General features: G+C 37.8%; 1 protein-coding gene across 1 annotated transcript; it reads left to right on the forward strand.

Moving 5' to 3' along the window:
* Positions 1–1930: 1930 nt before the first annotated feature.
* Positions 1931–6119, forward strand: arl5c (ADP-ribosylation factor-like 5C). The gene is made up of 6 exons (XM_082178050.1): positions 1931–2343; positions 3278–3338; positions 3454–3601; positions 3813–3896; positions 4271–4422; positions 5443–6119. The coding sequence occupies exons 1-6, from the start codon at positions 2298–2300 to the stop codon at positions 5489–5491; spliced, it is 540 nt and encodes a 179-aa protein (XP_082034176.1). The 5' UTR covers positions 1931–2297; the 3' UTR covers positions 5492–6119.
* Positions 6120–13619: the final 7500 nt, after the last annotated feature.

Below are 13619 nucleotides of genomic sequence, written 5' to 3' on the forward strand. Positions count from 1 at the left end.
ATGCAGAGTATAGATCAGTGGTTCCCAACCTCCAAGAGGGACGCAGAGTGACCGAAAAGTGTTTCAATTAATAAATTATTATTAATTTATTAAAATTATCACACTATAATCCAGATTGAAATGGCCAAAAAAAATCAAGATGAAAACTCAAATGATACTTTATACTCTTTATATATTTTCAATCAATAAATATAATTTTTATTAAAGAACATACAAAATTGTATATTTTTCTTGAATCACCAAATTAATAATGGTTAATTAATTTAATATATTAAATATATATATAAAAAAATATATATATAAATTAATAAAAAATATTACGTATAATATATAAAATTAATGTATTATGTAAATAATTAACTAGGCTATTAGCCATGTTAGTTTTATTCAGTATATCAATATACATGTCATACTACAGCAGAAATACTGGAAATATCTGAGGGAGGCCTTCGAATATTGTGTCAGGCATCAAGGAGCCTTTGAGTCAAAAAGGGACTTGTGTTAAATGAGAAGTGATAGATAGAGGGGTAAGAGGAAAGGGTGTGATGACCCTGGGAGAGGGTGAGAAAGAATATCTGGTGGTGGGGGGCCAGGAAGAACACAAAAAAGGAAGGAGTGGGGAAACAATGCAGGATTTGAGACAATAGGGTGTGAGGAAGAAATAAAAAGATGGTCATCACCTCTCATTTATGGGGGCAATCCTGGTTAACGGTTAAACCCCTGAATTCACACGAGTGAATTGTAGATATGCACTGATCACGCAAAGAATCTGATCAACTCCTCTTGATAAAGAGCATCACGTGTTATTTACTTTGCAAAATATGATCGCATTGCCTGGAAACTAATTAGGCATGAGAAGAAATATTTCCTTCATTCTTTTTCTCTATTGTAACACAAACGTCTTGACCTGAACCAACAACCGTTTCTGTTCACAGGTGGGTACATGACAGAACACCACACCAAAAAAACACCTTACACCATTCTTGGCCAGATGTGCGGATGCCACTTAACCACACTTGCACATTTGTGCAGTGATGTGCATACATAGTGCACTGCACATTACATGCTTCTGCTCTTCCTGTAGCAGATGCGCTCACATTGTGTCTCAATATTCCACAGACCATGACATTTAAGAAGTACCCAAAGCGTTTAAAACACAGACTCATGCTGAGAAAACACGAGTCCACGGGTGTGGGTGTGCGAGAAACCTGATTCAGCTCACGACATTCTTAGCAGGAGACTGACAACAGGAAACTCATCATGCTCAGATCATATCAAGAGGAACAGAAAAAGTAACATGTCATGACAAGTATGGAAAGATTGTGGTTTCGTTACTTGCTATATTCTGGTGGCAATTCACAGATTTTTTTTGATTTTTTTTAATGCTATATCACTTAATCAAATCAATATACTTAAGTCAATAATATTGTTTTGATAGATTTTGATTGATTTCTGGTTGTAAAAGTGTTAGATATAGAATCTAGGGGGTCACTGAGGTCGGAAAGAAAATGTCAAGTAAGGTAATTTTTTTACCAATTACAGACGAGTACAATGCAACAAAATACAAGGCATTGTAAATACAGTTCTCAGGTCTAAGGTTGTTTATTTGAGTCAGTAGGTCTAAGTCAAGATGTAAAGAGACATGACAATGAGGAAATTCGTTTTCTATAGTGGTTAATTTACAGAGAGTCCAGGGAATTCCATGAGCTCTCTTTTACTTTCTGATTAAAGTTCCATTAAACTTCCTCTCAAATTCCCCAGTAACTCGAAAATGCAACAACACAACGTCGACGAACGCCACGCCCCGTTCCATATACGGACAATAAGAATTGTACGGTAAATGCGTCATCCCCGTGGGCGTCCAATGAGGATTGCCGTTTCGACTACCCCCTGAAACGCGTGACGCGACCTCTGCGTCATTACTCATCGTTTAAATATGCATTCGCCCACGAAAAACACGACGAAATTCCGTATTTCGGCCCGATATTATGTATCAGAGCAAAGGGGCTATTAGACAGACACCAGCCGATTAAATAACACACACTCAGGGAAATAATCTCTTAACATTTCGACCATAGTTTAGACATCTTAATGAACGTTTGACAATACAGGGCAACAAGAAAAAGAGAATACTATCGCTCGTTGGTCTGTTGTTTTAACAGCTGTAGAAGTATTTAACTGTTACTGCTCAGATATAAAGAACCAAAGGAACCAGAAGACTTTAGCGCTCGGCGAGTTCAGGAAACCCGGTGTGATCGGTTAACAAATCCGGCCTTTTAAATTCACTGCCTTCGGAAATGGGGCTTCTGTTCGCCAAACTGATGACTGTTTTCGGAGATAGAGGTAAGCGAATTTTTTTTAAAGGTTTTTAGGAAATTGGTGTTTTAAGATTTTTATTTTTATAGCATTTTAAGTATTATTTTTCCAAGTTAAATATTTTTAAAATTGCCTTGTTGTTATAGCTGTAGTTAATATAGCCTACCTTTATTTGTTTTCAGTAACATTAATCAAAAGAAAATTTGCCGGACATCATTCTGTCCTGGCTTCTGAGAAACTTAGTTTGTACTCTTCACTCTTAATAGTTAACGTGTTTTCATACTCTGACTAAAGGCCAGTTTTAATCTTGATTTTCACGTGTGTAGTTTTGTAAGATGGTCAGCACCTCTAACCCAGGGTTCATATTTACGATGTTGTCAAACTTGTGGTGTCAAAAGATATAACGCTTTATAAGATATAAAGTTGTTTAGCAACAGGCAACCAATCATGAACGTCCTCATCGGTGCGTGTTTATTAGCTAAACATTCATTTGTTTATTTTCTGACACTTTCACGCGCTGTTGTAAATAAAATGTACAGTGTGAATTCTCGAAGTCAAATTACTAAACCATGATAAAATATGAGAAAAAAAAGATTTCCCAGGTTTCCCATGTGAAAAGGGCTTTTAAGTGACACTAACGTCACTGAGAAACACACGTTTATGCAAGTTTGTGTTAGGATGTTCTGTTCTTTCTGCATACATGTCAGATAAGATTGTACATACCAGTGAGGTTCAAAGATCACAGGAGTTCTGCTTACCTGTTGTTATTCTACACCAATTTACACAACTTTTCCAAACTTTGTTTAACCCGAGCAGTCATAGTTCACTAAGTTCTCAAAATTGCGTTACTTGGATATTAAGGTTGATGTTATCAAATGACATTATCATACAGAAAAGAGCAAACAAATTCTGATTAAAATGTCGGTGTGTTTTTGTGACATCCTCCCTTTTCTCTTCTTAGAACACAAAGTAATTATTGTCGGTTTAGACAATGCTGGGAAGACCACCATCCTCTACCAGTTGTAAGTGTTTTTCTTTTTGAAAGTATAAACAGGAGTATACTACTGTACCATGACACATCGACATGCTAATTGTTTCCACTCAGCTTTTAAACCTTCTATTCCCTGTTCTCTTCAGTTTAACTAAAGAAGCCGTGCAGACTTCTCCCACAATTGGCAGCAACGTAGAGGAGATCGCCATAAAGAAGACACGCTTCCTCGTCTGGGACATTGGCGGCCAGGAGAATCTCAGAGCTACCTGGAACTCGTATTACTGTAACACAGAGGTGTGTATCCTAAACCTGCATGCTTTGCTGCTAGTGTGACGGGAGTTATGTGAATCTCTACTGGTTATGTGTCTTTCCCTACTGCTGAGAGACAGATACAGTATAATTTAATAGTATATAAATATTTATATATTTTATTATATACAGTATATTTATATGTCAATTTTATAGCCTTTACAAGATGTATAATCTTCCCCTCTAAATGTCACAGATTATCATCCTGGTTGTTGATAGCACTGATCGAGAACGCCTGACTGTAACTAAAGAGGAGCTTCATCGCATGCTTGCACACGAGGTTAGTTTTCATTCAGCTGCTTCATGACACAGTTGTTATGAATATTTCATGGTTTTTCATGCACATGTATTATCAAGGTCTGGGTTTAAAATCTATTTAAATGCATGTATTATAGTATTTTATTAATTTATTTATCCTTTTAAATATGTTCAAAACAGTATTGTTTTTTTTGGCTTTTATCAATCTTTTTTTGATAAAAGGAAGAATGTAAACTTTTTAACATGATTGAAAAATCACCTAGGGATTTCCATGTGCATTTTGGATTTGCAAACAAATTATCAGGTTTTTAGGGTTTGGTTAGACCATCCCAAGTGAGATCAGTCCTAGTCTTAATTGTTTTGAACATGGTTTAATTTAATTGCTTCTCCACACAGGATCTGCAGAACGCATCTGTGCTGGTTCTGGCGAATAAGCAGGACATGAAGAACAGTATGTCTGCTGCAGAGATCTCTCAGAGTCTGACCCTCAGCTCGCTCACCGCTCGTTCCTGGCATGTCCAGGCCTGCTGCGCTCTCACTGGAGAAGGGTATGTGTGTTTTATAGGAGTGCATATGTTTACCACTGTGTTTTGCTTGTTTAACCCTGTAGAGCCCGACATATAAAACAGTAGTGAAAAAAATTTTTTTTTCCTTTTAAATCAGTTATTTATTGAACCTTTAGAAAAAAAATCTCTTAGCTTGTATGAGTTTTTTTAATCTAGTATCGTATATTTGATACGTCTGGCTTTAATTGCTATTATAGTTTATGATATAGAGAGAATATGGAGCTTATACTCGAGGAGGAATAAACACCTCAGTTTTATTCAGAGGCAAAAATCTGCAATTTGGTGCAGTTGCTGATATTTATATGGCAAAAAAGTAAGAAGAATTCTGATAGCTTGTAATGTAGATTTATGAGATCTTTATAACAGTATAGCAGACTTCTTACATAAGCTGCATATAAATATCAGTTGTCACTCTTCCAATAATCAATCTTTCAATAATATAAGATTTAGATGCTTTTTTTTATGCTTCGTTTATCAATCAAAGCTCTGTAGTTTTAATTTTGCAAGGATGTTTGGGAGATGTTCGAATAAATGTTCCTCAAAACCCTGATGTATCATATTTGATACTCACCTTTCAATTTTTTTCAATTAAAAGCTTTCAAAGCTCGTTTTTCTAAAATATGATGTATGGATAATCAAGTAAACCTAAGTCGCTTCAGTCCAGTAAGTGTTCAACTTGAAATATTACTGACAATATCAAATTGATTTTTATGCTGACAGATTTCAAATTGATTTCTCAGCAAAAAGACATGAAGGTGGACAGTTTAAGAATTATCCTTAAAGGCCTTTTACTTTAAAAAAATGTAAATATACAGTTTATGAAGATGACAAAAGGCATGTAGCAGATTGTGTACAACTGGTTTTTGTTGTCTTGTGATCATGTTTGTAAATTTGTCAATATTATACAGTAGGCAGTATAGGGTTAAGATGTTTCCAAGCCAGTAGCCTGAGTGAGAGCCATTTTTTATAATGTATAACCACCTCTTTCTTTTCCCCCTACAGTTTACCAGCCAGTCTAGATTGGATGCGCTCCCGTGTTGTGGCGAATTAGTCCAGCAGCGGTGCTTCCTAAGCCTCTGGAACTGTTGAAAGAGAGATTCGGCCTTCTTTGACTTTTATCCAGCTCTCAGTGCCTCTCGGAGTAATACTGAAATAATGCTGTAGTCTGGAGGAACACACCTCATCCACCTATTCTGGAAACCAGAATGAGCCTGGAAGACTCTCTGCGTGTGTGAGAGAATGTGTATGTGTGTATACACGTTTGTGTTTGGACATTATGTGACTCCGTTCTAGAGGTCCACATGTTTACATTACAGACTTCTGAAATGATCTGACATGATCATGATGATTTGGTGCCGCTGTATCCACCTCTGGCTGTGCTGACGGCTCCGCTTCCCATGTGGAGTAATTGTCTACAGGCAGCCATCTGAGAGGGGGAGGGCGACGGTTCACATGCCCGTACTGATCCGTGATGAGCCACTAAGCTATTGAAAAACATTACTTGAAGTATTTAAAAGGAATTGATTTGTGTATGTTGTGCAGATGTGTGCATGCAGAATGGAACATAGTGTTCAAGTATTTTATTATGAAAGTAGACAGACTTGATATTCATAGTATGTTTTCTTAAATAATTTTGTACAAAAAAAGTTTTGTACAAATAAAAATCTACTAAAAACTTGCCTTTGTCTTCGAGAAATGTATTAAGCCTGGGTTCAAAATGTATTTGACTGTTGAGTATGTAAAACAAAGGTGCTGGCCGTATGACAATCGATCGTTATCAGATCAAACGGAAGCTGACTGTAGCTCAATTTGCATTGATCATTCAGATGATAATCTCTCCCCTCATTTTGTCGAACTGTATGCTAATGCTTTTGTTCTTAACTGTTACTTGAAACAGACCAAAGACTTTAACATCTATTTGGCATGCATGTTGTGTGCATTTTACTTTTCTAATGCATTAAGGTAGAAATCATTGTATCAAAGCTGTCCCCAACACTACATTTACAAATGATCTAGTGAAGAGGGGGTGGATTCTGGAGTCCACTGCTGCTTCAATGTATATCTAATGAGTGATTATAAGCAAGGTATTAATCAATATTTTTCCTTCTAAATATCAAATGAGCTTATGAGGTTTTACTTGGTTATAGTTACCAGTGTCATTGCTGAAATGTTCTTTTCATGTATTCTCTGATGTCTGTATTTGATATCTGAGAGGTGACTTGCCCATGCCAGCAATACAGCAACAGAGCTTGCTTATTCAGCCCGGCTTCCAGAGATGAAATATGGACTTGTTTTGTTTGAGAAAGGTCTTCAACCTGTGATAAAAGACATATATCTGTTCTTCTAGCTCACCATGACAGCTATAGGTCACAAGGGTCATTGGAACCAAATTGTTTAAGTGACAATTTCTTAGTTAAAGCATTTACTTTACTGTTCTATATTAAAGTGTCCTCTCACTGAGAGAAAGAACATGTCATCTGGATGTTTTGGGAAGAGTCTCCTGTTAGAGCCCGACCAAATCCAACCTGGAAGAAGCTGTGTCTGTGAGTGTGTGTTGGTATATTGGTTACAGATTAAGGAACAAATGGTATTACCGACTTGTTTTCTTCGACATGTTGGCACCTAGGCACACAGTCTTGTGATTTTGGAGGGCCACTGGTACCTAACTCAGGGTCCTGGTGGCAGCCGTACAGACTATGGAGATGTGCTACTGCCCATCAGTCCATGTGTGGAAATTTACTGTTTATCTATTACTTAGCCAATCAGAATCACTCAACCTGAAGTAATGAAGTAGCTTAGATCTTGGTGAAGGGTATAATTGCTGTGATCTTTGTAACTGTAAACGGGGTGGCCTACAAACTCCTTGTGAGTCTTGAAGCTGACTTCTGCTGATGAAACTGCAAACTATCTTCAGTAAAAAAAAAAAATGTCAATTTATTATAATTCTGGCTCTTGTCTTAAATTGGCTGCACTTCTAACTCCTGGTCTTCTTTAATCATATCCAGTCCTTGGGTCTTTAACTGTAAATTCCCTAACACTAGGTTTCTGAATAACCTTCTTCTTTTTTTTTTTTTTACCTCACAAAGGTGTAGGTGATGTGCTAAATTTGGTAAATATTTATTTAGGAGAAAAACAGACTTTCTCACTTGTAGAAAGTCTTTATAAATCATTTTATTTCAGTGTAAATCGCTGATGTAATTTTGCTCATTAGCAAGCCCTATGAAACTATATTGTATCAAGATTTGGCCTGCATGTTGTATTATACTGCTGTTTACACCATAAAATGATGCTGGTGTAAATAAAGAGTTAATGTACATGATTTTAATCTATGTCCTTTTCTTTTAATATTTAACAAACAAATACATTAAAACTGCTGTTAATGTTAATGTTAATACTAACAGTACTTCAGCCTGTTGGCTTGACTAAATTACACTTGATGTGTGCGGCAACAGAATTGTAGGCGATACATTGATTGGCAATAGAAATAAATGTAAAAGACCATGATGAATAACAAACAATTAGCATGTCACAAGGTGTTCAAAGGGTGTTGTGTCTATGGCAGTGGATCTCAACCTTTTTTACTCCAAAAAACACCCACACCCCACACCCTGTCCACAAAATCATTCATTCAGTATATTTTAGAGCTTGGCATAACTAGAATGATGTATATTGTTTTTAAAAAAAACAATTACTAAGAAACATCTTCTTTTTTTTTTTTTTTTTGCTTATTTGAATTCTTGTTTTATATTAATTTAAATAATTTGAAGGCATCTTGAGGCCCCTTTCAAAGTTTGTTGAGGCCCCCAGTGGGCCCCGGCACCCGAGTTAAGAACCACTGGGAGTTTTTACATTTAATGACAACACAGCCTTATTGAGTGAGTAAATTTGATGGTAGTCTATCCATGCTTTCTCCTCCTGTTGAGTCATCAAGTGAGTCCAATATAATGAAATAATTGCTTAGTAGTCAGTAAGGGTGTGTGTTTGGTAACCAGGCCCATGTCACCGTGTTACTGGTAGGTGAGATTTAAGACCATGAAGATTCATGGAAGGCCTCAGTTTCCTGGCCTGTTATTGCCAAGATTTGTAGTTAGTTACGTGCTTTTTCATACTGATTTTTTGCCATTTAACAATGTGGTCTGAGTTTAATAAATAGTAAAAAGAAGGGGGCACCCGGATTTGAACCGGGGACCTCTTGATCTGCAGTCAAATGCTCTACCACTGAGCTATACCCCCGCACATTAGTGAGAGTCACAGGTGTCTTTTTCACGGAGTAGTCATCCAATGATCAGTCTACACCCTTGGCTATTTAAAAGGTGTGACTGTGAATATTTGTTTTGTGTATGTTTGCCATTCAACAAGATAACTATGGGATTTCATACATAAAACTCTTTTAATTCAGCAATGTGTCACTCTTCTAAGAGTTGTTCCACATGTGGCCTGTTCCATTGGTTTAATCATGGCCTACTGCAGTGAGATAATCAATATTAAAAAGGGTTGAGTGAATAAAAAAAAACAATTATCAAAGATTTTATCAATGCAGCTTGAAGAACGCTTTACCTCTCAGGGTATTTGTCTTGCAGTCTGTTGTTCTGAATATCAAAGCTGCATGCTTTAGGATCATCTTCTGTTAGTAGATGTGATTGCCAGTTGAACTGCACTTTATTGGGATGAGCTGCTGTGAACATTACCACATGAGTAACACATCTTGTCGAACACTCTTAAACAACATCAAGATATATTACCTAAAATGTGAGTGACACATCTTACCAGGAATGCAATGGCTGCATCTGAAATCGCATTCTCTTTTGAGGTGGTATTTATTTTGAAAAAGTAATTGATTCACGCCTGCTAAAAAGTATGAATGTAATCTGGATGTACAACATTTACCATGTTGTCATTATTATGACGTGACCTACCAGCATCAGTTCCGTCGCTGCCATTCACACATCCTCTCCTGTGGCCTCATGGGATAGTAAAGTGGCCATTGTTTGCACACTTCAGAATCTCGCCAGAAGTAGGTCATCCGGGTACTTTTTGCCTTCTCTTTTATGAGTAATGTGAATTCGGACATTCTTCTTTTGTCACATAACTGTTTTTCGCCTACTATAGAAAGGAAGTTTAGAAGAATATTACACTCACCTAAAGGATTATTAGGAACACCTGTTCAATTTCTCATTAATGCAATTATCTAATCAACCAATCACATGGCAGTTGCTTCAATGCATTTAGGGGTATGGTCCTGGTCAAGACAATCTCCTGAACTCCAAACTGAATGTCAGAATGGGAAAGAAAGGTGATTTAAGCAATTTTGAGCGTGACATGGTTGTTGGTGCCAGATGGGCCGGTTTGAGTATTTCACAATCTGCTCAGTTACTGGGATTTTCACGCACAACCATTTCTAGGGTTTACAAAGAATGGTGTGAAAAGGGAAAAGCATCCAGTATGCGGCAGTCCTGTGGGCCAAAATGCCTTGTTGATGCTAGAGGTCAGAGGAGAATGGGCCGACTGATTCAAGCTGATAGAAGAGCAACTTTGACTGAAATAACCACTCGTTACAACCGAGGTATGCAGCAAAGCATTTGTGAAGCCACAACACACACAACCTTGAGGCGGATGGGCTACAGCAGCAGAAGACCCCACCGGGTAGGCCTACCACTCATCTCTACTACAAATAGGAAAAAGAGGCTACAATTTGCACGAGCTCACCAAAATTGGACAGTTGAAGACTGGAAAAATGTTGCCTGGTCTGATGAGTCTCGATTTCAGTTGAGACATTCAGATGGTAGAGTCAGAATTTGGCATAAACAGAATGAGAACATGGATCCATCAAGCCTTGTAACCACTGTGCAGGCTGGTGGTGGTGGTGTAATGGTGTGGGGGATGTTTTCTTGGCACACTTTAGGCCCCTTAGTGCCAATTGGGCATCGTTTAAATGCCACGGCCTACCTGAGCATTGTTTCTGACCATGTCCATCCCTTTATGACCACCATGTACCCATCCTCTGATGGCTACTTCCAGCAGGATAATGCACCATGTCACAAAGCTTGAATCATTTCAAATTGGTTTCTTGAACATGACAATGAGTTCACTGTACTAAAATGGCCCCCACAGTCACCAGATCTCAACCCAATAGAGCATCTTTGGGATGTGGTGGAACAGGAGCTTCGTGCCCTGGATGTGCATCCCACAAATCTCCATCAACTGCAAGATGCTATCCTATCAATATGGGCCAACATTTCTAAAGAATGCTTTCAGCACCTTGTTGAATCAATGCCACGTAGAATTAAGGCAGTTCTGAAGGCGAAAGGGGGTCAAACACAGTATTAGTGTATGGTGTTCCTAATAATCCTTTTGGTGAGTGTATAATAGAAGAAAATCTACTATAGAAGAATATATTTGGATTGTGGGCCGGTCAATCACTAATTTCCAATTTGGTTACACATCAAGATAAAGACCATAAAAGAGGGATTTTGAAAGAATGGTGCTGGAATGAGCAAGTTAATTAATACTTTACATTTATATATATTCATTTAGCAGACGCTTTTATCCAAAGCGACTTACAAATGAGGAATACAACAAGCGATTCATCATAAAGAGGCAATAAACATGAGAAGTGCAGGTACAAAGTTTAGACATCATGTAGATTAGTACAAGCTAGAACAAGGAGAATAAGGAATAGTAAAGAATAGGGGAAGATTTTTTTCCCCAGCATGATGCAGTTATGTGCTGATAAAAGAAATTCGTTTTCAGCTGTTTCTTAAAAATTGTCAGGTATTCGGCGTTGCGGATTGGGTTGGGAAGATTCCACCAGCAAGGAACAGTGAACGAAAACGTTCTGGAAAGTGATTTTGTGCCTCTCGGTGAAGGTACCACGAGGTGCTGCTCACTTACCGACCTTCTGGAGGGGATGTAGACTCACAAGAGCAGTTGAAGGTAAGAGCACCAGAGCCCGTGTCTGTTCCCCCCACCCTTAAAGACATATAGCTACCCTACCTGTGAGATTCAAACCAGCAGAGTGGAGTTCCTGTGATGCCCAGTGCTGACAGAGTGGACAGAGGGATCTGATGATTAATGGTGTCAAAGCTAGCAGATAGATCATCCAGCAGAATGAGAACTAATGATTTGCAATCAGCTTTCACAGTCGGCAATCCAATCCAAAAGCATGAGGAAACCAACTTCCATCAAAACACTGCTGTAATAAAAACACTGCTGTAATGACATTTCACAAGAACGATACTGTTAAGGCTGGGAAACGCTACACGAGTTATTTTTGGCCCAATTTTCAGTTTCAGCCGAAAGACTGACCCTGTCTGCAGATTTTGGGAAGTTGAAGTTGAATGCATCCAGTTGGAGGTTGTTAAACATGTTTGATACTTTTATTTATCGATAGATAATTATAGATAATAGATAATAGATAATAGATAATTTTAGAACACATATTGTTGTCTGTAGACATGCGTCTCAAAGCAACGAGGCATTCTGCTTTTGTTTAGTTTGTTGTGTTCGGAACAACATGAAATGTGTTATGTGAGGGGGGGGGGGGGGGGGGGGGGGGGGGGGGGTGGGGGGGGGGGGGGGGGGGGGGGGATTACAGTATACTCACTACAAAAAACTAGACTACACCACTGGTTATGTGTATTCTTAGTCGTTTAGTGCAGTGGTTTCTGGGGCCCACTAGGAGCTCTCAACAAACTTCCAATGTGGCCTCAGAATTATATATATATATTTTTTTTATTAATAAGACAAAACAAGCATTAAAATAAGCTAAAACAAATAAAAAATTATAATTTGGTTATTTTATAACAAATAGGCATAGGTATTTCTATTCTAGTTTGAAATAAAAAAGGTTGAGATTCACTGATGGTGCATGATTTATGTAGCCTATAGGTGCGTTTTTCTTTGTAACCGTTTAAAAAGTCGGCAAGTGTATGATTCCTACTGTTTTAAAATATTTTCCGAAATTAAAAGTCGTTAGTGAATTCCAGCATTAAGTTTACACGTTTACTGCCTTGTTCTCAAAAAGGAAAATCCTTGTGACTGCAATGTTGTGATAACTCTGTTATGGTCACATCAATAGCTCATGCTACAAATAACTTGATTTTAATGATGATTACTGACCTTGTTACACAGTCAGTACACTTATAATGTTCACACCTTTCCACTAGAATAGATGCTTGATCAAATTGTTCGCAGATTTGTTTCCCCCTTTGTTTGGGCCGACACCTGGTGGCTACGTATATAACTACATGCATTCCACTCAAATACAGAAAGACATTTTGATTTCATGAGACTTTCATCAGATCAATTTGTGCATCGTTACTGATACCTGACACGTAGTTCAGTGGGTTTGAGTGTGCCTTATTTCTTTTCGCAAAGCAGATTCTTCCTGGTTTGTTCCTGTGCAACCCTTCACATATTTCCATTGTCATCTTAATATTGTACTTGTTGGCCTAAACAAGCAATAGTTGGTTTGAGGTTTACGGCTTTTTACAACAACTCTAAAAAGAGAGAGAGAAAGATAGAGAGAGAAAGCTCTCTGTAGTCATAAATCTGTGTGTTTGGTAACCAGACCCTTTCTTTGCGTTATTGGTTTATGATATTCATGGCAGGTTTCAGATAACTGGCCTATGTCATCGCCATGTGTTACTTGAAAACCGATTACTAAAGATTTCTCCTCATTTTTAAGTGGTCTGAAGAAAAGATAGAAAGAAAAAACAGGGGGCACCCGGATTTGAACCGGGGACCTCTTGATCTGCAGTCAAATGCTCTACCACTGAGCTATACCCCCTTGCAAATGACGCGCCACAGGTGATATGTTCACAGGTTACTGAGAGCTCAGCCCATTGTCTAAACATTATAGTGGGTGTGTTTGTATGCAGGTGTGACTTTGTGTTGTGCATATTCTGAGCTTATAACTGATCTCATTTGGTTGCAATACGCATAAATAATGTAATAATATGAGAATGGTTTTGTTTGTTTGTTTGAATGTTATTGAGGTAGAATGTAATCTGAAATCTAATACACAATGAAATAATTTGTTGTGCCATATGTAACTTTAGTCCATTTATTACTGTTTTTTTTGTGTGTACATTTTACATCTGTCAGAAGCCAACATTATATGATTAGGCCAACAAGTAAGAGAGGCTGGGACTCTTCTCCAGTATATATCAGCATTGGCC

The sequence above is a fragment of the Leuciscus leuciscus genome (genome assembly GCF_965113295.1).
Source record: "Leuciscus leuciscus genome assembly, chromosome: 1".
Taxonomy (NCBI): domain Eukaryota; kingdom Metazoa; phylum Chordata; class Actinopteri; order Cypriniformes; family Leuciscidae; genus Leuciscus; species Leuciscus leuciscus.